This window comes from Rhodamnia argentea, chromosome 9, assembly GCF_020921035.1.
Source record: "Rhodamnia argentea isolate NSW1041297 chromosome 9, ASM2092103v1, whole genome shotgun sequence".
Classification (NCBI taxonomy): domain Eukaryota; kingdom Viridiplantae; phylum Streptophyta; class Magnoliopsida; order Myrtales; family Myrtaceae; genus Rhodamnia; species Rhodamnia argentea.
In genome coordinates, this window is record NC_063158.1 from 20,852,965 (window position 1) to 20,878,785 (window position 25,821).

General features: G+C 39.3%; 2 protein-coding genes and 1 non-coding gene across 3 annotated transcripts; 1 reads left to right on the top strand and 2 right to left on the bottom strand.

The window, feature by feature from the left end:
* Positions 1-1,700: 1,700 nt before the first annotated feature.
* On the bottom strand, positions 1,701-12,395 carry LOC115752990 (nodulin-26-like). Its single transcript, XM_048285596.1, has 6 exons — positions 12,387-12,395; positions 3,780-3,910; positions 3,155-3,379; positions 2,452-2,649; positions 2,175-2,236; positions 1,701-1,939 (listed from the first exon to the last, which is right to left on the bottom strand). Exons 2-6 carry the CDS (start codon positions 3,888-3,890, stop codon positions 1,717-1,719), a joined length of 819 nt encoding a protein of 272 aa, XP_048141553.1. The 5' UTR covers positions 3,891-3,910; positions 12,387-12,395; the 3' UTR covers positions 1,701-1,716.
* A 9,203-nt stretch (positions 12,396-21,598) lies between these two features.
* Positions 21,599-24,030, top strand: LOC125316465. The gene is made up of 2 exons (XM_048284804.1): positions 21,599-23,377; positions 23,488-24,030. Exons 1-2 carry the CDS (start codon positions 21,599-21,601, stop codon positions 24,028-24,030), a joined length of 2,322 nt encoding a protein of 773 aa, XP_048140761.1.
* Positions 21,992-22,098, bottom strand: LOC115732268. The gene has a single exon (XR_004014335.2). It is a non-coding gene; the product is annotated as a small nucleolar RNA R71 (small nucleolar RNA).
* Positions 24,031-25,821: the final 1,791 nt, after the last annotated feature.

The window sequence follows — 25,821 nt, forward strand, 5'->3', positions numbered from 1 at the left end:
AATTCTAAGTATCTCGCCCTCCTCAATATGGGTGTTACAAAATTTCTTAACTTGTCCTCGAGAAGTTAAAACTATGTGACATTCATAGGGCACGTGGGGAAAAGATAGTCCATAGCAGCACCATTAGAAGTAGCAAAATGGGTCTAGAACCCATATTTGACCCATATTTCATGGTGGTGGGTTGTAAATAGGTTAATTAAGTTTTAAAAGTCGATTACAAATGAGTTTTAAATGGATTATAAATGAGACAGCTAAAAAAACTATAAGAAAATTTTTAGCAATATATATCTTTAAAAATGTATAAGAAACAATTTTCTCTAAATTGAATTTTGATATTGTAGTATTTTAACAATATATATCGAGTTGAATATGAGTCACAAGATTTGTATAGCATGAAAATTGATTAAAATAGATTAAATTGGTCAATATGAGTCGGATCGTATTTGACCCTATCCAAATCCGATCAAACCCACCCGTTTGACACCTTGGCACCATAGGTCAATCGTAAGGGTTATTTTTCGCTTCATCCCTGATTAGAAAAAAAACTTCCTTCAACCATGCATTTGATTGGAGTTTTGCAAGTTATGGATATCTCCCACACCAAACTTTCCTAGATAAAATATTGTGATGTCCGCAACTTGTAACCCACTAGTTAGAAGCAAGGTTCGAGGAAGTTTTCCCTTGCTAGGATGATTGTTTTAGCCCTACTTATCCAGTTCAACTCGGAGTCCCCTTCTTCCTTCTACAGCATTGAACTTCTTTGCACTGCTGATATATTCATAGTGCATGCCATTACATCACCTATCCTTAAAACTTACCTTGGTCGACAATAATTCAACTTGCAATAATTGGACAAGATGTCAATATCTCAGCTGCTATGTCCTCACGGCTGCGAAAGTATAGGGCTAGAAAATTGCCATGAAAGGTGGCACATTCTAAGCACCAAATCCCGCAATTTCCAATATGATAAGGTCCTTTACAAACACGGTTTTGACTCAGGTATATTGACCGATGACTAATTCAGACAGGCAAGAGACCTAAGGAGGGTGATAGATTTGTGATGACGAATTGGTCTTCACAACCACGGTCAAGAGATGTAGGGTTCGACTCCGAGCTCCTGCACCTCTCCCGATCGTGGAGGATTACTAATTAAGTAAATCGGGCGATGCCGAGAAGTTCTATAGACCCATCAGTGTGGATTCTCCTTTGGTCTTAGGGGCCACACGCGCCACATTCTGTGGCAGGAGCTCTGCTCGATGAACATGGACAGGGCAATTAGCATGAATCGACAGAAGTAGTTAAGCTGATAGTTTTAGATTGCTCATCTTACTAAAATAAATAAGTTTAATAAATAAATTATCGTGATCGCTAATCATATAAAAAGTAAAAGAGTTTTACGAAAATGACAATTCATGGAACTAGAAGGCAGATCTGATTTGGCGCATGAAAGGGCAACATGCCAGTAAGGGACCAAGATTTCAAAGGTTGGCTAAAATAGCCGGCGGAAGCTTTAAAACGGCAAGTCGTATCTTAACAATCAAGTATGTTTGGCATTGTTAAACCTTATAATACATGTGAATGGATCCATTCGGTAACAATTAGATGATGACAAAATTATCAAAGATGTCCCATTTCATATACGAAACATACAAGAATAGTATGACATTGACAAATTGTTTTATTTCTCTCTCTCCCTCCCTCTCTCTCCCTCCTCTCTCACCGGTTAGAGCCGCTTCTCCCGCCGTTTCTCAGGAACGAGCCGCTCCGCACGACCTCGCGCAAAGGCTTGTCAGTGAACCGGATGGTGTTGTAGACAGCAGCGCCCGATATGGCGCCCATGGTCGGGGCGAGTAGGTATATCCATATCCCTCTGTAATGGTTAGAAACGATCGCCGGCCCCAAGCTTCTCGCCGGGTTCATCGAGGCTCCGGTGATCGGCCTAATGAATGGGAGAACACAAATTAATGATCAACGACCTCCGCTTTCTTCCAAAGTTGCTTTCTTGCTCAAAGAAAGCTTTGAATCAGAAACAAGACTGAAATATAATCTCTATCATCTGACCACTTTGGTTTGATCCAGATCCTTGTCATAGTGTAGACGAATGTGAAATGAGCAAGCATCATCAAGACCTTTTGGAATGAGTTAAAGCTATAGAAAAGACAAGTTAACTTTACCCGGCAAACATCACATTGAGCAACACAGTTGCACCCACAGCAAGACCAGCAAGCTCTCCAATCTGAAACAAATCAAACACGAAATGATTAAAGAATGGCCTAATGACTAGTCGTATACCAGACAATTGTCCCTATGGGATTAAACTACAGGACCAAGTCCATGTCATAAACAGCCCATCAAGATAAAGATTTCTTAATGAGAATACAATTTTGTTTGCTTATTATGATTAGTGCGATCAACACATGATGGATAACCAACGCATGAAGTGAAACTCACAGCTCTATTATCAGTGGCAACACCACAGATGACAAACATGAGGTAGAACGTTATGATGAACTCGACCACAAAGGCTTGCACATCCGACCCGGAAGGCTGCGTCCCGGCAAATTGGTTGTGGATCCCCGTGAACAACAACCGGAGTGTCCCGGCCGCGAGGGTTGACCCGAGTAGTTGCGCCAACACAAAAGCCGGTACCTGAAAGGAGGATCCAAGCATAATTACATCGAGGGTGAAAAAGATAGAAAACAGAGTGGTAAATTGCTCAATCAACACAGTAGATAGAAGCGATAACCGCTCTGTAAGAACCACGCGAGGCTCGGAATTCCCTTTCAAAGCGAGAATTTTACCTTTCTTTAACAACTAAGAGTGCATCAAACATGACTTTAGATGCAGCCCTAATTTCTACCTAATTTTGTTGCCCCGCTCTACTTCTATCTCCGGAGAAGAAAGTTGCTCTAGAGAGAGAAATTTCGGTCATTTCATGGAAGAATTCATCCCTTCATAAGCGATCAAGAATTAACTCTCATGAACTTTCCTGCTTCATCACAAATTACGAACAAATAGGAAATCTGCCATTTTGGCACCTACATATATTCATCCACAGCAAATCCCATCGACAAAGAAGTGTAAAGAATAACAAAACAAAATTGAGAAAACAAAATTGAATTTTTGATGTGAAGTGGAGAATTTCCAAAATTACCTGCTTCAATGGGAATCTCCTGGTGACGGCGAAAGCAATGGTGACGGCAGGATTGAAATGGGCACCGGAGATGTGGCCAACGGTGTAAACAAGGACCATCACCGCGAGCCCCCACACGATGGATATCCCCGGCTGTGTCACCACCTTCTCGTTGTTCTTGTTCACCACCACCGACCCACAACCGGCGAATATCAAGAAGTAGGTCCCGAACACCTCCGCTAGCAGCTGCGACCAGCCCAACAAACACGTTAAAGTCAATCCCGCATCGCTCGTCCCTGGTTCTATGGTGGTATTAGCTTGTGCCTAAGTTGTGTCTGATTAATTGGAGAATACTATTAAGGACAAAATCTTTGGTTTCGGACATAGGCACGAAACTCCATGTTGATCTTTCGGACTCAGGGTGGGACAGTACTGCACCAATCCGCACCGCCAAAATGAATTCTGAAAGATCCGAATGTTTTCGAAAAAACAGAGCACGCGATATTTTCTATCATGGGCAGCAAGATGCAAAGGAATTACGGATAAAATGGAGAAAGATTTGATTTTTCTCTCTTTTCTGTTGCGGCCCAGGTACGAAAAGTAGAGGAAGGAGACAACAGAGGAGGAGTCGAGGAGGACTCTTTACCTTTTGGAAGAAAGGCAGAGAGAAACAGGGGCCCGTCTCTTCTTTGATTTTGGGGGTTGAGTTCGTGTCCTTGATGTCCACCACGACTCCATGGATTCCATTATCAGCCATGGCTCCCTCTCTCTCTCTCTACCCGAAGAAGAACTATCACTCAGAAAGAGAGAAAGAGAGAGATTCACTCCACGGTGATGTCTATACAGAGACAGAGGACGATGACAAGCCCATTTATAGGAGAACCCAAGAAACAGAAGCAGAGCTGGTAAAACAGAGAGAGTGATTTAGATTTCGGAAGTACTGTGACAGCGCGAGGAGATGTCAGGACATCATTTGTTTCCTCTCTTGGTTTTTCTTTTGTGGGGGTTTGTTTATGATTTGATTTTGGGTGTTTTCTTTTGTTTCGTTAGGGGGACTTTGAATACATCGTTGAAAAATGTGACATGCTAACTGATGAGAGAGATCAAGATCCAAGGCATTGATGACTGCATTAACCACCCACCGGAAATACAGAGACTTTCCGGATGACTTTTCAGGCTGACCCCGTCCCTTCTATATGGGCTCCTTCTCTCTTCATTTTTTTAAAAGCAAAAGTGAGCACTAAATTACTGGATCAATATGTTAGGAATTGAAATTTTTTTATATTTATATTTTTTAAATAATTTTTATGTTTTTTTTTGTACTTCTTAATATTTTATTTTCTTTCTTTCTTCTTCTGTCGGTCGCCGCCCACAGCGAGGGACGAGCCTCACCCGCGCCTCGCTTGAGGCCGACAAGGCTCGCCGGCCTTGGGCGAGCAGATGTGGCTAGTCGTTGGCCGTCACCGTGGCGGGCAATCGACAGAGTAAGAAAAAAAAAAGAAAGAAGAAAATAAAATAAAAATAAAAATTGATTAAGAAGTCTGACTTTTTTGGTAATTTTCTTCGGGAAAATTAATTCTTTGCCAAATAACGGAAAATATTTCTCAATTCATTTTCAAGTCCCAAAAAAACATCGAAAAATATTGTGTCGTTTTCCAAAAAACATTATATTTTACGTGAAACAAACAGCGCCCTAGATGTTGATTTCTTTCCTCAACGAAGCTTGGGAAGGTATTCTACCATTAATTACCGGCATGACTCGAAGGGATCAACCCATCATGCTGTCCGCATGACGTGGCCGCATAACATGCACTGCGGTCGATTATTGGAGTCTTAAGAACTAATTCTTTATTTTCGATCTTGTTGGAAAAATATGATCGAATGAGATGACTAACGGAATTAGACTTTAAGGTGTGATAACATTGTTTTTAAAGATTTATTTGTCCCGTAATGTTGCTAATGATTTTCGACAAATATCCTCCATGATACAACAAAGTCTCAATGAGAATACCGGATAACAATTCTGATATTTCTCCAAGATCTCTCAAGGGAAACAATTGGAGAAAAGATTGTGTTCATTTTAGAGAAATGAAAAATTGAAGTTCTGAAAATTGAAGTACTAAATTTGAACATAATTGCTCAATATATAATAGTTGAAAAGAGTCAATTTTTCGTGTCTCAAAAACTTGTCGTTTGAACACAACTATTTGAGTCGAAAGAATAGATAATTTCGGACACACCTCTTCATGTCTAAGGAACAGTTACTTCGAACACAACTCTTCGTTGTCCGAAAAACAGTTAATTCGGACCCAACTTTTCGTTGTTCGAATAACAGTTCATTTGGACACAAGTCAATGTTCGAAAACTGTTTCGTCCAAAAAATTGCAACTCTTGGACATAAATAGTTAAAAGAAATTCGAAGAATAAATTTGATAAAACAGTGGCAACTCCTACATGTACAGTCGCACTGTTTCTTTGGAAATCAACAATTTAATTTAATTATAATTTTGAAAAATAAAAAATAAATTAATTAGTGCCAATAATTACGCGCGAGCATGCTAGGTGCGCCTAATAATCACACACCCGCACATGGGTATATGGTGGGGTCTAACCCACTTGCCCATTCTCTTTATTTGAAAGACTATAGTAGCTTTATAACTAATAAAATGACTTACTCTCTATCTTCCATTCTACTTGGGATACAAAAATGGCACTATTTTGTTTTGTTTTTTCAAACAAACTTCAACAGGTCTCTCTCCGTAGATCGCGTCAGAAGGTATGGTTGCTACACAGGGAGGGAAGCCAACAATCAAGAGAGGATCTCTCTCCGTAGATCACGTCACAAGGTATCAGCTCATGAAATACTCGCCCGACTCATTAGTTGCATAGGAAACTTTCATGGCGTTTTCCAATTAAGTTGATGTCCTTTTAAATTTATCTAATCAAGTCCTTTTACTTTCATTGATCTCGTGAATATCGCTTCAACATGACATCAGAGCTAAATTCCATTCACTTATTTTGTATCGCACATGACATTCTGTATAGGAAATCACCCTGTTTGTCATCACAAACGACATATTTTTAAACCATAGCTCACTTTCAGCGAGGGACTACTTCGATAAAAACTAGATATTTCGTAGCCTCCTTTTTTCTGTGGACCTACCTTTTTGCACTATATTGTCGGTTTTTTTTTTACACTATATTGTCGGTTCTATTAACAGAATATCGTAAAAAAACATCTTTGTTGAACTTACAACGTCGACATGTCCAAATGCAATTATCAATAGACACATTAATGAACGATTGTGCTAAGCTAGGGAATAATCCAATGCGTGACGTGGGTGGCGAGAATGTTCTGATTGTCACACGCATGGAAACACGTCATGCATCAAAAGAAATAAGAAATTCTAGGGAAGAAGAGAATCTTCAAAGCAATATTATCATTACACAAGTTGAAGCTACATCCAATGATTGAGAAAATTACTAAAAACATATTAAACATGTTGTATTTGTGCTAATTCAGTCCTAAACCTTTTGATTTGACCAATTTTGTTCTAAACCTTTTGACAATTTACCAATTGAATCCTTCTGGTCAATTTTGATCGAAAATCACTGTTGACTCGTAAATTGTTGTGACACATCCAGTCATTTATTGGATAGAAAATTAGGGATGGACCTCGACACCCAAACGGAATTATTAGTTAAATTACATATAGATATTAGGAGCATTTGCATTAATAGTTAATCAAACCTATATAATTTACATGTATATCGAACCAGCGGATGGACTTTTAGTGAATGGCTATGTACTTAATTGATAAGCCGGATTGAGCCGATAATAGGATTAAATTTTGGTCATATATGGCCAGAATTTCCATTACAAAAGCAAAGTTTGGATAAACGATTTATTAAATATTATACTTGGAAGATAATTCAGCTTATTTTTCGAAAATTCAACTAGTGAAAATAGTCAGAAAATTGCCTAATGTTGGATATTAGAAATAGGAAATTAAAGCCCAAGGTTTGCTCTCATAAATAGAAAGAATGGCACTCAGAGAGAACCAAAAAGCTAGGAAAGAGAGAAAGGAAGGAGGGAGAGGAAGAGCTCGTCGTCGTTTCGCTTCAAGCTCAACGTCCTACGCTGCAGTCTCGCCATTGCCAAGCTGTCCCTATCGATTGACCACTGTCTGCAGAGCACCTCAGTCCGTGACGCATTGGCAGCAGCTCCAGCTCCCCCCGTGACGCATCCTTGCTCGCTACGGGCGTCTGCTGTCCACCTCCACCACTATGTGCTCGTCCCAGCCTCGATCAGCAGCTTAACGTCACCCAATATTCACAGCCGCTGCTGCACCGAGACCAGCTGCTTCGCGTACAAACGCGCAGCAACTATTCCGGCGAGTCAATCCAAGGAACTCGACACTGCTAGCAGCCTCAGTCGATCCCAAGCGCCACCTACACTCTTGCCTAGTCCCACTGTCATGTTCGCCCACATAGAGAACTCTCGGCTATGATCACTTGAAATGTCATCTATTCCATGTCGTCATTCTTGATTTTTTGGCAAATTATCTTGATTTTTTGTTTTGAATTTTGGTGAATATTGCTTTGTGGGTATGATATATTTCACGTTTTTCTTTTTTGTAATTTCATGCACTTATTTATTTTGAAGATATAAAAATTATTGCATTGCATGTTAGAATAGATTAGTTTCTTAGTTAGAATTGCATGTTTAGAGAATATGTAGTAGGAAATTACCAATTTATAATAGGATTTAATCTAAATTTGAATTGACTAATTTCACACCTTAGACAGTTTTTATGCCTAGAAGAAAATCTAAAAAAATAACATGTGCATATCATGTAGATTTAGTTGCATCATTCGTGTAACGTCATCTATTCCATGTCGTCATTTTTGCCACATCATCATTGCCATGTAACTTGCCATGTTATCATGCCACTTCATCGTTACCATGTCATCATGCTTGCCATGTCATCGTCATGTCATCGTCTATGTCATATTACATGCCATGTCATAATTTTCATGTCATTTGGTAATTGCATGTTTAGAGCCATTTACATTAGATTTTATGTCAAGTTCAATTGGTAGCATGTAGATATAATATAGGATTAAAATCGCATTGCATGCATTGCATATACTTTAGTTTTTATAAATAAAAAAACCAAAAAGAATATATTAGGATTACATTGCATTCAAAAATCATGTATGACATGTACGACTGTGCATGATCCGGGCCGGTCCAGTCCGGACATAGAACCAAGGACCAGACCCCCAAATTTTCAAGACTGGGGACAAGATTGGGACCGGGACCGACAGTTCGGTCCAGTCCTAGTGAGACTACTACCACCAGCTACTTATAGAAATCTAACTCTTAGATCTAAACTAACAACTTCCGATCTCAACCATCCAACCTAATAAAATATTCACATGATCATCGTACAATCATTACATGATTACTTATAATCCTAAAATAATGAGAAATGACTAAATTAGGAAGAAAAACATTTAAGAAACTAACACAGGATTATGCTCTTGCATCATTCTCCTCGAGTTGGAAAGAATTAAGCTCAAAGTGGGATTATACTTATACTTCACTGAATCAAAGTGCGAACAAAATAATGGGTCTGTATAATGTAGTCAAGAAAAAAAAAAACAAATTGAGTCAAGACAAAACACAATCGACGATTGCATATCGACAAAGATGGGGAAGGCGAGAGGTGCAAACGGAGAGGCGAAGGCGAGAGAAACGAGTGCCGAGTAAAACTGCGTTGCGAAGGCAAGACGCGAGCATTGAGTGAGAGGAGAGGAGTAAGTGTCGAGCAGAATATGAAAAAATTAGGTTAACTAGTTCTTCAAAAATTTCTGACATTTTTCCAATTGTGTGTGTGTGTATAAATATATATTCTTTTTTCTTTTGCGGTCCAGCCCGATCCCATCCATCATGGAACCGGAGACCAAACCATCCTATTACCGATCCTATTTATTGGGATCGGACCGCCTCCCTCAAGGACCGAACCAACTGGGCTGGTCCGGTCCGGTCTGGTCCAGTTTGCTCATCCCTAATGAAATGCGTATTTTTTTCTTAATTAACATTTCACAGATATTGGGAAATTAATTTGAGTGAAGTTATGCCTCATTTTGCATTGAGGTTTGCCTTATTTCTAGCAATTTATTTATCATTGTGATTTACTTAGTGTTACTTTATTGGTTGCCACCCGAATGATCACTCAAATAGGTAAGTGGTTATGTTTAAAATTAATCCAAATTGCTTGCAAATTATCTTTGGAAATACAAAGAAAATGTACCGAAAGGGTATTAGAATAATCTAGTATAATTAAATCCCCGAATCCATTGAATCTCTAATTCGCAAAAGTAAAGTATTCCCACATACTTTACTTGTGTTACTAATCCACTCATAATAGGTTAGTGGTGACTCCTAAATACATTGAATAGCATGTTAAATTAAAATCGCTTCGAAAGTTGTGATTGGTATGCCTTGGAAGAGTTCGAGTTAAGTGTATACTTAGTAATCCATAAGCTTTTCCTTGGGTGATCACCTTTAAGAAGGTGATGACAATCGCTAGCATGAATGCGGGTCTTCCTACGTGGCACAATCGATGGTAAAGTGGACAATTTTTAAAAATTTTCGAATTCTTAAATTTTAAAATTTTTCTAATTTTTATTATCTTTGCTTTTCTGCACTTTGTGGCGACCCTCAAGGGCCTAACATTAATTGAACAGAAAAGATAGACTTAACGTGATGCGCTAAATTCTGCTGAGGATGCCACCATACCACTATAAAACCAAACAAAAAAGTTGGTGGTGGTGAATAGGAAATCCGGAATTATGGGGGTGAGACAAAAGGATTTCATTAAAACATCGGATATAAGAAATCGACCCTCCATAATGCATATGCGGTATTTCTTTGAATTGGGTGCAGAGGGTCACCACTTGATGAATGTTGATTCCGGATGCCTCAACATTTTCTTGTGGGAAGTGAGAACAAAATTTGTTATCCTTTGTGATACACTGCCATGCCGGCGATTTGTGATGAAAATTAATTGGAATGACTACATTGAAATTTCGCATAAAGATTTAAAACTAAATTGATAAAATTAAAGAGTTTAGGATTGAATTAATATCCGCACAACAGGTTTAGGAATGATTGAACTATTTACCTCGTAATAAAGGGACCTAAAACCGTCATCGAATTTTACATATATTTCACTCTACATATTCTATTGGGTTAATCGCAATGCTTCGCGCGGGTTTTACATTTCAAAATTTGTTGGAATTTTTCACTTACGGAGAATCCTTTTGTATCATAGCAAATTCAACATAACGTATAGTGGTTGCTGATATAGCTGTTGTAACAATAATAACCATACAAACTCTATATTGCGGTCCAGTGAAATTTAATCCATCGTGGACTTTTCTCCGCTTTAAGTTGACGCGATTGGTCAATTTCTTTGAAGCAATCGTCATTTCAAGTAGCATTTACTCGCACCTTGAATTACGCTACATTTGGGGTTGACTAGAATTTAAATAGTCGCATATTAATTCATTGGGAAAATTAGGGATAAGCGGTTCCAGGTTTTGTACAAATTCCACCTGGAACCTGGAACGTACCATTGATAGCGGGTTCCTCTTTTTTAAACCTAGAACATATCCCGCATATCCTGGAACTTGGAACTTACCCCGTCACAGGTTCCAAAGTCGGTTCCAAGATTCACCCAGGTTCTACATATATGCTTAGCTAAACGAGTACCATGGATCATCACATTTAATAACCACCACATGTTGTTATAATTCACTTATCATGACTCATATTTAAACTCACGAAAAATATGAAAAAATTAATAAAATAAAAGTTTCAATGATAATGATGTTCAAGATTACACACTCATCATCGGATATTATGTAATACCGCAGGATAACACAAAGATATATACCAAGAAAAACATAAAAACTTGCTGCAGGTTCCACCTATCTGAAACCTAGAATATGGAAGCTACTCGCCAGAACAAGTTCCTCAATTTTTGAAACCAGAAACCTACCTTTCATACCCTGGACTTGGAACTAACAAACTCTCATTGGTCCCACTCTCCAGGTTCTAGGTTCTACCCTACAGCCATGTTCACCCTTAGGGAAAATGACACAAATGATTCATAAACTTTGGCCCAATATATGGTTTCTAAACTTTAGCCTAATGTGCGATTCGGTCCTTGAACTTTTAGAACATGTTCAACTAAGTCCCATAACTATAAAAAAAATCCAATGTCGTCGCTATACTTAAATTAATTAAAGGACTACATTGAACGTCTTTCTATAATTCGGAGACTAAGTTGAACATATTCCAAATGTTCGGGAACCGTATTGGTTAAATTGAAAATTAAGGGATAACATTGCATATTGGGCTAAAGTTCGGGGATCATATTAGTCAAATTAAAAGTTCAATGATCCCATTGCACCTTCGATCAAAGTTCATGAATCATTTGTATCATTATCCCTAGTTCATTATATATGGCAAGTAACCAAATGTGTATAGAATTGTCAATTTTAGAATCATAGATATTGTTTACTTTCATGTATTTTTTTGTGATACGTGAGTCTATTCTGCTACAAATTGTGTCGCAGGGACAAAGTGAATAGTTCTCTCTATAGTAGTGAAGAAATATATTTAATAGATTTTCTTTCTATCGATCACATAACATAACATATTCATGCATAACGAAGTCAATATTACTTAAACTTTATAAATATGAATGTTTTCCCATTCTCATAGAATTGATTTCACTACTTGCCATTTTGTAATATCATTGGATAAATGTAGTATGTATAACACTGTAAAATATGAATCTCGCTCTTAAAGTTTCCGTGAAAGAAAGTAAAGTCATCACTATAAGTTGACATTCACATTGAATGCACTTAATGTATAATTAAAAGTGCATTCGTTTTGTGAAAAGCGAGCGATTTGAAAAATATTTTTCAAAAAATAATTGCGTATATCATTTAGAAAAATTAGTAAACGAAAAATGTTTAAAAAGATATAATTTTTTTCTTTAGAAAATATTTTTCAAATGGCTTATTTTTCACAAAAGGAACCGACCCTAATTTTTCATCAGTTTTCCATCTTTGGAATCCAAACAACATTATTACTCAATCCTGTCAAATCCTCCTAACCACTCTATCCAAAACCGACTTTAAGTCGCCGTTGACTTTACCGTTGGATTTAAGCCTCTCTCTCTATCTATCCCTGACACTTCTGTTGTCTTCGTCCTCTAAACTTGGTACGGGGAAAATGGATCTAAAAAAGGGTACGATAAAGCATAGATAGAAACGTAGATTATGTGTCCTGCCATATTGCTCGAGTCAGCAGCCGCATTACAAAACCCTTTTTGACGAAACAAAGTAGTGAAACATTCCATGTTTGCGCACGCATGGTAGTTGAATCGCATCGCAATTTGGTCGGCCTTTTTAGTGCGCGCGGCATATATGTCCTCGTCTATCCAAAACAATTACCTCAAGACAGATGGAGACGTCCTCTTTTCAAGGCATATGACCTACCATTTTCATTCAATCGCTTATATCGACCGTCGGATCAAGTTATGCTGGGCATGCTTGTTAATTTTGTTTCTGATTCGGCAGCTAAATCATACCGTCGTCGGCAACGTAGAAATTCTCAATGAAAATGGGTGGGGCACCAGTTATGTGGTTCGACTATTACACTTGAGATTGGGCATGGTCATCATGATCTTTTACACGTGTAGTTGTTAGTTATGTGTGAAAGATTCAGTCCACACTTAGAATTTCCCTTCAGCACTGATAAGGAGAGTGAGATCATGCATTGTCATGGATTACGTTGGGCTTTTGGACTTGTAGTCTCCGGAAGCTCAAAAGCCGGCCGAGCAACTTCTCTCTCGTCTCTCTCGTCCAACCTCGAGAAGAAGATGCTTTTCACCTACCTTGAGCACATGCGTTTCGAAGAAAATTCTAGTTTGTATTCCGAAATTGATGGTAAATGTGAATTCAAGTTACTTTTGAATTTTATTCGCTATGCTTGAGCGAAATTATAATCTAAACTTATAGATTTGTTAACGACTTGAGTCGTTATGTGTTAGGTCCTTTATGAGGCCCACATGATCATGAGATTCATGACGGACCGAGTTTATACGAGAATCTACCAATATTTGGTAGCCCTTATTTTGGAAGGGCAGCTTTTATTTTACTAAACCGATTCTCAATTCAGCAACGGGTTCTTAGAGAAGGATAAAAAAAAATGCCAAGCGAGGTATCAAAATCATAAGAAATTCAAATCCAACACGTGAAAAGAGATCACAATGCCGCACGCTTCTTGAAAGAGAACGGCCCTGATCGTCCACACATTCTGAGGTCCGAATGCTCTAGAACATCTTCAGCAACCATTTCGCATCGACCTTCTCGCCACCCGAGTTTGTTGCTAGTCATAACTATCTCGGCTGCTTAAACCATACCTAGCCCAAGTCACTAGCTAGGCCATCCATAATTACGTGGTCATTGATTACTATTGAGTATCGATGGATCAAAAGTGGTCAAGTGCAAACACGAAGGTTCTAAAGGCGTCAGAAGAAAAGGACACACCAACCCACAAACCCAAAACTTTCAATGCTCACGCATTGAATATAACGCGTCTCTCTCATGCACACTCCCTCCACTTCAATGAGCCGTTGTTATAGTGCTGTGGAGCTTCACCCCCAGCAACATTGCACGCAAGTTGTTTGACGAAATGCCTAGCTTAGAAAACAGTGACAACTACTCGTGAATTGACTGAATCAAGAGTCTCCGTGATATGATTTTCTTCACATTCTAGTTCGTATGGCCCACGAAATTTATGGACTCCTGCGAAAGTTTCCCACGATTCGTGGGAAAAACTGCTGCAACCAGGCCCCTCTGATTAAGTGGTGGACGAAGACCCTCGCGTGACGACCGCCGTGCTCTCTCATGGAAGTCGAACCGTCTCTGAAACTACTCCCGCCACGTTGCACTTTTGGTCGTACATGATTAATGAGACTACAGAGACTGATGCTAGCCGCTCGTGGTTAGATGATTGACGCAAGTGTCCACCAAATGAGAATTTTAGAATAATTACTGGCGTCCTAATATCTATGACGAAGGAACCATTGAGCCCCTGGCGATGTCGTCTGCACGAAATTCTGGGACAATTTGAGATGATGAAGTGTCGTGGATGGTCCATATCGATTGCCGGCGTCACACTAGAATAAATTAGTTATCATATGATAAAAATGCTTACTTGTGTTTAATTCGAGACAGATTATGTCCAACATGCTTGGATAATTTCCCTGATCGTTACAATGAAAATGATTTAATGATTTAGTAAAATCAAAAATTTCATCATTGGATTAGTGAAATGTCATAAGATACATTATTTTGAGTTTGGACAAAAATTATTAGAAGGTGGAGGATCAAGGTCAATTGATTATGAATACGTTATGTGCATGAACTAGCCTTAAAATTCTTGGGTAAACTATTCATTGGAGATCCAACTATTCCTTTCGCATCCTTCTTTAAACTGCATAAAAATATCGAAATGTCATATCGTGCAAAGAGGGCCGTGTCAAAATATAAAGAAAATAAAGATCATATTTCCATCGAAACGAATTAAGACCGATTGTTTGGATGTTATATTGAGTATGGAACTATAAAGGACTGGATTATACATATCTACCAATTCTATGGTACGCAACTTTCAAGACTTGGCTCATCAAAGGTAAATCCTCTACAACAAAATGAGTGATTCTCCGTTCCAGAGTCCGGAGCTGCGGCTTAACTCCACTTGAATGCAATTTCAAGCGGATTAGTATGCATCAAGAATTAGTTTAGACTTTGCCCCGGAAACAACAAAAAAAGCAAGAGAGACTCAAAACAGGTGTGTTATAGGGGTAGAAAAATGCGTAGTAATCAGCAGATGAGCAAACCGGCATTCCATACCAGTGAAAATTTGATACGTGCATTGTTATAACTAGCATTATACTTAGCAACCGTTTCGCACAGACCTTCTTGCCACTCGAGTTTGTTGCTAGTCCTAACTATCTCGGCTGCTTAACCATACCTAGCCCAAGTCACTAGCTAGACCATCATCCATAATTATGTGGTCATTGATTAGTATTGAGTATTGATGGATCAAAAGTGGTCAAGTGCAAAGAGGAAGGTTCTAAAGGGGGGAGAAGAAAAGGACACACCAACCCACAAACCGAAAACTTTAAATGCGCATGCATTGAATATAACACACCTCTCTCATGCACACTCCCTCCACTCCAATGAGCCGTTGTTAAAGTGCTGTGGAACTTCACCACCCGCAACATTGCACGCCAGTTGTTTGACGAAATGCCTAGCTTAGAAACAGTGACAACTATTCGTGAATTGACCGAATCAGGAATCTCCGTGATATGATTTTCTTCACATTCTTGTTCGTATGGCCCACGAAATTTATAGACTCCTGCGAAAGTTTCCCACGATTCATGGGAAAAACTGGTGCAACCAGGCCCCTCTGATTGAGTGGTGGACGAAGACCCTCGCGTGACGACCGCCATGTTGTCTCATGGAAAAGTCAAACCGTCTCTGAAACTACTCCCGCCACGTTGCACTTTTGGTCGTATATGATTAATGAGACTACAGAGACACTGATGCTAGCCGCTCGTGGTTAGATGATTGACGCAAGTGTCCACCAAATGAGAATTTTAGAATAATTACCGGCGTCCTAACATCTATGACAAAGGAACCATTGAGCCCCTAGTGATGTCGTCGGCACGAAATTCTAGGACAATTTGAGATGATGAAGTGTCGTGAATGGTCCATATCGATTGCCGAATTAGAGTAGATTAGTTATCATATGATAAAAATGCTTACTTGTGTTTAATTTGAGACGATTATGCCCAGACATGCTTGGATAATTTCCCTGATCGTTATAATGCAGATGATTTAATGATTTAGTAAAATCAAAAATTTCATCATTGGTGATAACTCTATTTTATATAGAGTTTATTTATTATTTTAGACTTAATATTTGCTTAGTTTCAATTGAATTTGATGTCTACTTTATTTATTTTTAATTGATTTTGTAGGTAATCCAATCTTCAGCCATGCAAATTTGAAATCAAGGAGAATCAAGCTTTTCTTGGGGAGAAATTCAAAATCCAAGCTAAATTAGGAGTTTTATTATTGAGAGAAGTCTATTTTTGGGAAGAATCTTTGATTGCAATCCTATTCTGGTGTGATCAAGATTTCTTTTTTTCAAAACAAGAAGATGGCCATATGCAGAAGAAAAAACGTGATATTTTTTGAAGAAGGGAGGTAGAGAAGACGTTTACATCATACGACGTTCGGGGTTTTGCTTCTATTCTTCCTTTCAATGCCGGATGCCAAGTGAAGAAGAAGAAGGCGAATTCAAAGTCAATCCTTGATTATTCTTGGTGAACTTGTTCTAGTTTTTCATCATGTTTAGTTTATTCATCGTTTTTAATTTAAGCTTCATTATGTTCTAGACTACTTCTTGTTAGAGCTACGATGTAGCTTAACTATGATTGATTAATTTTCTAGACTCGTTTATGCAATTTTAGAATTCATATGTGGGAGTTATATATCATGTTCTTAATGCTTTTAAGTGTTTGATCACCACTTGAATGATTTTTGTTGCATGTTTGAGACCGAAAGGAGATTCCATGCGAGTGCTTTATGATATATAGCCATGAATCATGTTAAAATATGTCTCGAGTTTGATCCTAAAACGAACATATGAATTGCGAAAAAAATAAAGGCGGAACTTCTGTGGATGAACGAAATCAAGAGAATCCAAACTAAAACGAAAAGGATATATTCTTGTTGGATTTGGCAAGGGACTTTATACGATGCAGTCTTGTATTTGGTTTTGATTCTGTGGTTTTTCAATAGAAAGTCCAAGTGGACTTTGATTTGGGGATTATTGACTCGGTCAAGAAAGGATAAGGACTTGTTCAAATAAAAGGAAAGGATCAAGAAAGAAAAACAAACAGATACGGACTCTATCATGCAGAAGTTGTTTTGCGTCCAGCTTGCATATATAATAGCAAGCGAACGTCTTGGCCGAAGATAATCGTTGAAGCGCCGACGTACGAGCGCTTGATAGAGGATTTTTTCTCCGTCATCAAATTCTAAGTGTTGAAGCCAATAGAAATCTTGTATCAAGGTTTGTGTTATTTTTCTTTTGCGAGACTATTTCGCGAGGAATTGGGGGCTAAACACTGTGTGCGTTATTTGATGTAATTGGGGCTTAGGAAACACTAAGAGTGTTTGAGTGACTCGAGTGTGGTTCCGTAATCTCCGTGTATCGCTCGTTCTATAGTGGAATTCGTTGCTGCTCTCCCCGTGGACGTAGGTCTCTTCGATCGAACCACGTACATCCGGTGTCCGATTTATTTTCTTGTTCTGTCTATTTTATTATTCGATCACTTGTTTCGCGCAACAATTGGTATCGAGCCGGTGCTTGTCGAAGTTGAAGCGAATCGATGGCGACGGAAGAAGTAAAAGTGAAACTCGACAAATTTGAGGGGAAGGACTTTGGTTTCTGGAAGATGTAGATTGAAGACTATCTATATCGGATGAAGCTGCACTTGCCCCTGTCCGGGGAGAAACCAGAGACGATGAAGCAAGCCGATTGGGAATTGCTGGATAGACGAGCGCCGGGTGTTATTCGAGCGACGTTGGCTCGTAACGTCGCGTTTAATATCGTCAAAGAGAAGACCACTGCGGGTTTGATGAAAGCCCCGTCGGATATGTACGAGAAGCCCTCTGCGATCAACAAGGTCTATCCGATGCGACGTCTGTTTAATTTGAAGATGAGCGAAGGTGCGTCTGTTGCTAATCATATCAATGAATTCAATGTGATCGTTAGTCAATTGAGTTCAGTTGATATTGACTTTGAAGATGAGGTATGTGCTTTGATTCTATTATCCTCATTGCACGATAGCTGGAATACTATTGTTACTACTGTTAGTAATTCCTCCGAGTCAACAAGTTTGACGTTTGATGGTATTCGAGATTTGATTTTAAGTGAGGATATCCGTAGAAGAGAATCTGGCGAATATATATCTATTGCTTTAGTAGGTGAAAATAGAGGAAGAACCGATACTCGTGGTAGTAGAAGTAGTATGAACTCGAATAGACGCAGTCGGTCTAGGACGGGTGGTGCTGTCTGTTGGAACCGTGGCAAGAGAGGGCATCTTAGAAGGAATTGTTTTAAGCTGAAAAACGAAACGGGTAAGGGAATTAGAGTTGAATCTACAGATGATGTTGCAGCTATAGCTGATGATTCTGATGGTGTCGATAGGGTCTTGTCTGTCATCGAGAATTCATCATTTGACGGATGGATTATGGATTCTGGTTGTTCTTTTCATGCTACACCAAACAGGAACTGGTTTGCTACTTATCGGTGCACGGATAGTAGTAAAGTGCAGTTGGGGAACAACGCCGAATGCGATGTTGTGGGTGTTGGCGATGTTAAAATCGGGATGCATGATGGTATTGTGAGGACATTGACCGGAGTAAGACACGTTCCTGAATTGAAAAAGAACTTAATTTCCTTGGGTGCTCTAGATTCATTTGGATGCGGGTATTCTTCACAAGGCGGAGTTCTGAGAATTGTTCGAGGTGCCCTGGTGATAATGAAATGAATCAAGCATGGTGGCCTGTATGAACTTCAAGGTGAGACATTGACGGGTTTCGCTCCGGAGACGTCGGCATCCGTTCGAGGGTCTAACGACCGCTTGAGGAAGACTTGGGTGATCGTGCCGAAGCACAAGTTTGATCTTGTTGTCGGGAATACGCGGTCTAGAGCTTTGATCGAAACGGAGACTAATAAGTTGATCAAGCATGTACGAACCGACAGTAGCATGAAGTTTTGCTCGAAGATGGTAAATAAATTCTGCATGATAAAGGACATAGTGAAACACCGCACTAGTGCTAGTAGACCACAACGGTTTGCGGAATTGATGAACGGAACATTATTAGAGATGACCCGTAAAATGATCTCTAGTGCTGGTATGGCTAGAAGAGTTCTAGCGGATGCGCTTAGTATGGTGAGCTACCTGGTGAACAGATCTCCATCGATTGCGATCGGATATCGGACTCCTGAAGAAGTGTGGTCGGGTAACGTTGCTGATTATTCTGCTTTTAGAATGTTTGATTGCCCGTGTTATTATCGAGTAAGTGATGGTAAGCTCGATGTGAGGGCAAGGTGCATATTCTATGGCTATGCACGAGGTGAGCGGGGCTATCGGTTGTGGCGCTCAAATATAAATTCACATGTTCGCAGCAGAAAAGTTACCTTTGACGAGTCTCCAGTACTTCATGGTAGGAGTGTTTGTGGCGGTATTAATACGGATCCGAACGGTGTTCAGCTTAAGGTAGAGTTACAACCAGAAACTCCCGAGGTGGCGAGTACTAGCATGGTAATCGACACGGATGGTGCTTGTAGCGAGGTGGAGCCCGTAGAGCCAATGGTTGCTGTAGCTGCTGATATTGACAAGGTACGTATTCGATCTCCTGACGGATATGGATGCAATAAAGGTTTTGCTTTATCCGTGGTTAAGGAACTTGTGTCAGAATGTCCTTGTAGAGCGGTTAAAGGTGCATGTTCGGTTGGTATTCTGATGAGGTCCACGGTTATGGCAAAGGTCAAGCGCGACTTGGACTTGGATGATATCCGTGGTGGTTGAGCCTATTGGGGCTGTTGGGGGAGTAGCAGATGATATTCGGATTATGGTGAAGCGATTATGATTTGGCTCAAATGTCGAGCCAAGGTGGAGATTGTTAAAATATGTCTCGAGTTTGATCCTAAAACGAACATATGAATTGCGAAAAAAATAAAGGCGGAACTTCCGTGGATGAACGAAATCAAGAGAATCCAAACTAAAACGAAAAGGATATATTCTTGTTGGATTTGGCAAGGGACTTTATACGATGCAGTCTTGTATTTGGTTTTGATTCTGTGGTTTTTCAATAGAAAGTCTAAGTGGACTTTGATTTGGGGATTATTGACTCGGTCAAGAAAGGATAAGGACTTGTTCAAATAAAAGGAAAGGATCAAGAAAGAAAAACAAACAGATACGGACTCTATCATGCAGAAGTTGTTTTGCGTCCAGCTTGCATATATAATAGCAAGCGAACGTCTTGGCCGAAGATAATCGTTGAAGCGCCGACGTACGAGCGCTTGATAGAGGATTTTTTCTCCGTCATCAAATTCTAAGTGTTGAAGCCAATAGAAATCTTGTATCAAGGTTTGTGTTATTTTTCTTTTGCGAGACTATTTCGCGAGGAATTGGGGGCTAAACACTGTGTGCGTTATTTGATGTAATTGGGGCTTGGGAAACACTAAGAGTGTTTGAGTGACTCGAGTGTGGTTCTGTAATCTCCGTGTATCGCTCGTTCTATAGTGGAATTCGTTGTTGCTCTCCCCGTGAACGTAGGTCTCTTCGATCGAACCACGTACATCTAGTGTCCGATTTATTTTCTTGTTCTGACTATTTTATTATTCGATCGCTTGTTCCGCGCAACAAATCCATTATAGATAGAAATATCTTAAGTTTTTGTGTGGTTTCGGTAGTATGTAAATCGAGGGTGGTTTATTGAATCCAGGAACGTTCATAGATCTTACTGCGTTTGGATTTACTTAAATTCACATGGAACAAGTGTGGGTTGCTAAATCCAAGTAGGGTTGCTATACCGGACCAAGGATAGTGATTTAAATTAAGAAGTTCTACCATCACACTATGAATTCAATTTGATTGCATGACGAGATTGGTTAATTAATCTTGATTGGTTAAGTGAAATTGGATGCTCTAATGTTTTTTTTATCCTTAATAGAAATACGTTGTTCTTTGCTTCTTTATATTCGAAATTTCTACGTTTAGTATGTGCATTCTGCTTCGGTTAATTTATTTTTCTTTAGAATTTTGATTCCTTCGTTAAATTTTTAATTGGTTAGATAAATTTGAGAATTGTTCACCTTTAGTAAGTAATTTGATTGATTTGTCTACAATCTCTGTGGGAACGATACTTTTATTCATCACTTTATTACTTGTTCGATACGTGCACTTGCGTTGCTAATCTAGAGGACAAGTTTTTGGCGCCGTTGCCGGGGATTGTTTTGATAATTGACAATTACTATTAGTACCGAGCAATTCTTGGTTTAATCTAGCTTTATTTTATTCTATTCTATTTGATATTTTTTTTTTCTTCTTTTCTTTTTCTTATTCGATTTTGCAGAAAACAATAAGTAGAAAAGAAATAGAGAGGACAAGGGTTCAGCTTCGATCGCAAACCCCCATCACTCGAAGCCAAAAGGGAGAACTTGAGAAGCTTGATCCTGAAATTGAGCGCACTTTCCTTAGGCGAAGACAAGAGCAAAACAATAAGGCCATGGCTGATGAAACCGGAGAGCAAAGGAGGACTTTAAAGGATTATGCCGCACCTACGATCCAAGGGTCAACATCAAGCATCGGGAGGCCAACCATACAAGCGAACAATTTTGAAATTAAGCCTTCCCTAATTCAGATGCTTCAAAACGCTGTCCAATTCGGTGGATTGCCGAATGATGATCCCAATATCCATTTAGATGCTTTTCTTGAAATTTGTGACACCATAAAATATAATGGTGTTACTGATGATGCCATTAGGTTAAGATTGTTCCCTTTTTCATTGCGTGATAAAGCTAAGTCATGGTTAACTTCCCTTCCTGCGGGATCTATTACGACTTGGGATGACTTAGCTCAAAAATTTCTTAGTAAGTACTTTCCTCCCGCTAAATCTGCCAAGATGCGTAACGATATTTCTACTTTTGTGCGGATGGATGGTGAATCTCTATATGAAGCATGGGAGAGGTTTAAAGAATTACTAAGGCGTTGTCCGCACCATGGTCTACCCGTTTGGATGCAAGTGCATACATTTTATAATGGAGTGATGCCGAATTTGAGGTCTACCATTGATGCTGCAGCTGGAGGGACGTTGAACAACAAATCACCTAAGGAAGCCTTTGATCTTTTAGAAGAGATGGTATCTAATAGCTACCAATGGCCGATCGAGCGACTATCTACTAGAAAGCCAAATGGAATTTATGAAGTCGGTGTGAGTAATGCCATTGCCACACACTTTGCTGCTTTAAACAAAAAGATCGATTCAGTTTTGAAGATTCAAGGCTCAACTTGTGAATTTTGTAATGGAAGCCATGCTAGCGACGAATGTCAAGTAGGTAATCCTTTTGCACATCCTCCCGAAAATACTAACTTTGTTGGAAATTTCAGCAGGCCTCTACGTAACAACCCTTATTCAAACACTTACAATCCTGGATGGCGAAATCACCCAAATTTCTCCTGGAGCAACCAAAATCAGCAAGGGCTGAGACCAACGCCACCATCATTTAGGCCTCTTGAGGAGAAACAGCACAGCCATCTTGAGGAGATGGTTACTAAACTAGCTCAAACAACTCAAGACTTCATTAAAAGTGCTGATGTGAGGTTCCAAAATCAAGAGGCATCTATTCGAAATCTGGAGAAGCAAGTTGGCCGGTTAGCGAATCATTTGTCCGAAAGACCGTATGGTGCCCTTCCGAGCAACACCGAGAAGAATCCAATTGAGAATGCAAAAGCAATCATCTTGAGTGGGAAAGAAGTTAGCAGAAACTTGTCTAATGAAGCAACGGAAAAAAAGAAAGAAACCACACCACCTGAAGCCGAAGCACCTGAAATCAAGCCCTGCAAAGCCGATCCACCTCGAAGCAAGTTATTTCCGGATAATCCAAAGCCATATGTGCCGTCAATTCCATACCCGGAAAGACTTCAACAACACAAAATAGATAAGCAGTTCTCTAAATTCCTTGATGTTTTTAAGAAATTGCACATTAATATTCCTTTTGCAGATGCCTTAGCCCGGATGCCTAGTTATGCTAAATTTTTGAAGGAGATTTTAGCAAACAAACGAAAATTGGAAGATTATGAAACTGTGAAGCTTAATGAGGAGTGTTCAGCTATTTTGCAGAATAAGTTACCACCAAAGTTGAAAGATCCAGAGAGTTTTACTATTCCTTGTACTATTGGTAATTCTTATTTTGATAAGGCATTGTGTGATTTAGGTGCAAGTATTAATCTAATGCCTCACTCTGTTTTCAGGAAATTAGGTTTGGGAGAAGTAAAAGCTACCATTGTATCTCTTCAATTAGCCGATCGATCGATCAAATACCCAAGAGGAAAAGTGGAGGATGTTCTAGTTAAGGTTGACAAGTTTATTTTCCCTATGATTTCATTGTCTTGGAGATGGAGGAGGATTTCGAGGTTCCGATCATCCTAGGCCGACCTTTTCTAGCAACAGGGAGAGCTCTAATTGATGTGCAACGAGGAAAATTAATTCTTAGAGTTCAAGATGACCAAGTCACCTTCGATGTGTTCAAAGCCATGAAATATGCTGCTGAACCGAATGATTGTTTGAGAGTTGATGCAGTTGATAAGCTTGTGGAATCGGCTTTTAGTAAAGCTACAATTGAAGACCCGTTAGAGGCGTGCTTGGTTCGGCCAAGCAAGGGAGAAGCCGAAGTTGAAGAAGTGGAGCAGTACACAAAATTTTTGGAAGCAAATCCACCTCTTTTGAGATTTAGACCACCGAAATTCGAAGAATTAGGGTCGAACTTGAAGAAAAGGATACCCTCTATTGAAGAACCACCAATTCTAGAACTCAAACCTTTACCATCTCATCTTAAATATGCTTTTCTTAATGGTGTTTCTTCTCTTCCAAGTAATTATTTCTTCTTCTTTGATGGGTGTGATGGAGGAGAAGCTACTCCGAGTTTTAAGAGACCATAAAAGAGCAATAGGATGGACCATTGCGAGATATTAAAGGAATAAGCCCCTCGATATGCATGCATAAAATATTGATGGAGGACCAATTCAAATCAGTCATCCAACCCCAAAGGAGGCTCAATCCAAAAATGCAAGAGGTGGTAAAGGCCGAGGTAATTAAGTTGCTTGATACGGGGATCATTTATCCTATATCCGACGAGTGCTTGGGTAAGTCCTGTGCAAGTTGTTCCAAAAAAGGAGGTATGACTGTTCAACCCAATGATGATAATGAATTGATTCCTACTAGAACGATTCTTGGATGGCGTGTTTGCATGGATTATAGAAAATTGAATGATGCCACCCGTAAAGATCACTTTCCTTTGCCTTTTATTGATCAAATGTTGGAGAGACTCGCGGGGCATGAGTTTTACTGTTTTTTAGATGGATATTCTGGTTATAATCAAATCTCTATTGCCCCTGAAGATCAAGAAAAAACCACTTTTACTTGTCCCTATGGTACTTTTGCATATAGGAGGATGCCTTTTGGTCTTTGTAATGCACCTGCTACTTTTCAAAGATGCATGATGGCTATTTTTTCTGACATGATGGAAAAATATATTGAGATATTTATGGATGATTTTTCTGTTTTTGGTTCATCTTTTGATTCATGCTTGAATAATTTAGCTTTAGTGTTACAAAGGTGTGAGGAGACTAATCTTGTCTTGAATTGGGAGAAGTGTCACTTTATGGTGCGGGAAGGAATTGTGCTAGGTCATAAGATCTCTATGAGTGGAATTGAGGTGGACCGAGCTAAGATTGAAGTTATTTCAAAATTGCCGCCTCCTACCTCCGTGAAGCTTGTTCGAGGATTTTTGGGACATGTAGGATTTTATAGGCGTTTCATTAAAGATTTTTCTAAGATTGCTAGACCCCTTTGTAAATTGTTGGAAAAAGATGCTAAATTTGACTTCTCTAATGATTGTTTGCAGGCATTCAATGCATTGAAGGAGAAGTTAGTTTCGGCTCCTATCATGACTGCGCCTAATTGGGATTTTCCTTTCGAGTTAATGTGTGATGCTAGTGACTCGGCTTGTGGAGCTGTACTTGGACAAAGAAAGGATGGAATTTTTCGAACCATATACTATGCAAGCCGCGCCTTGTCTGGAGCTCAATTGAATTATGCCACAACCGAAAAGGAGCTTTTAGCGATAGTGTTTGCTTTTGATAAGTTCCGCTCTTATTTAATTGGTTCCAAAGTCATTGTTTACACCGACCACTCTGCTCTTAAGTATTTGCTTGAAAAGAAAGATTCAAAACCTAGGTTGATTAGGTGGATCTTACTGCTGCAAGAGTTCGACTTGGAAATCAAAGACAAGAAAGGAACAGAAAATTTAGTAGCTGACCATCTCTCTAGATTGCCAAATGCTCCTATGGAAGAAAGACCAATCCTAGATGAATTTCCTGATGAGGCACTCTTTTCTATCAAAATCGAAACTCCCTGGTATGCTGATTATGTTAATTTCTTGGTGAGTAATGTTATTCCTCCTGAATTGACTTATCAACAAAGAAAGAAGTTCTTTTCTGATGTTAAAAACTATCTTTGGGAGGATCCTTTTCTATTTAAGGTATGTGCTGATCAAGTTATTAGGCGATGTATTCCTAATGAAGAAGTATCGACATTCTCTTTCATTGTCATGATGGACGAGCAGGAGGACACTTTGGTGCCTCAAAGACTGCAGCTAAGGTTTTACAATCTGGTTTTTATTGGCCTACACTCTTTAGAGATGCATATTCTTATGTTGCTGCATGTGATAG

Excerpts from the sequence above, each read along its gene's own strand:
- LOC115752990 (XM_048285596.1), bottom strand. The coding sequence starts at position 3,890 with ATGGCTGATAATGGAATCCATGGAGTCGTGGTGGACATCAAGGACACG. Across the intron at positions 3,380-3,779 it reads CTCTGCCTTTCTTCCAAAAG|CTGCTAGCGGAGGTGTTCGG; the intron begins GTAAAGAGTCCT and ends GGCTGGTCGCAG. Across the intron at positions 2,237-2,451 it reads TTGCCACTGATAATAGAGCT|ATTGGAGAGCTTGCTGGTCT; the intron begins GTGAGTTTCACT and ends GATTTGTTTCAG.
- LOC125316465 (XM_048284804.1), top strand. The coding sequence starts at position 21,599 with ATGGCTGATGAAACCGGAGAGCAAAGGAGGACTTTAAAGGATTATGCC. Across the intron at positions 23,378-23,487 it reads GAGAAGTAAAAGCTACCATT|ATGGAGGAGGATTTCGAGGT; the intron begins GTATCTCTTCAA and ends ATTGTCTTGGAG.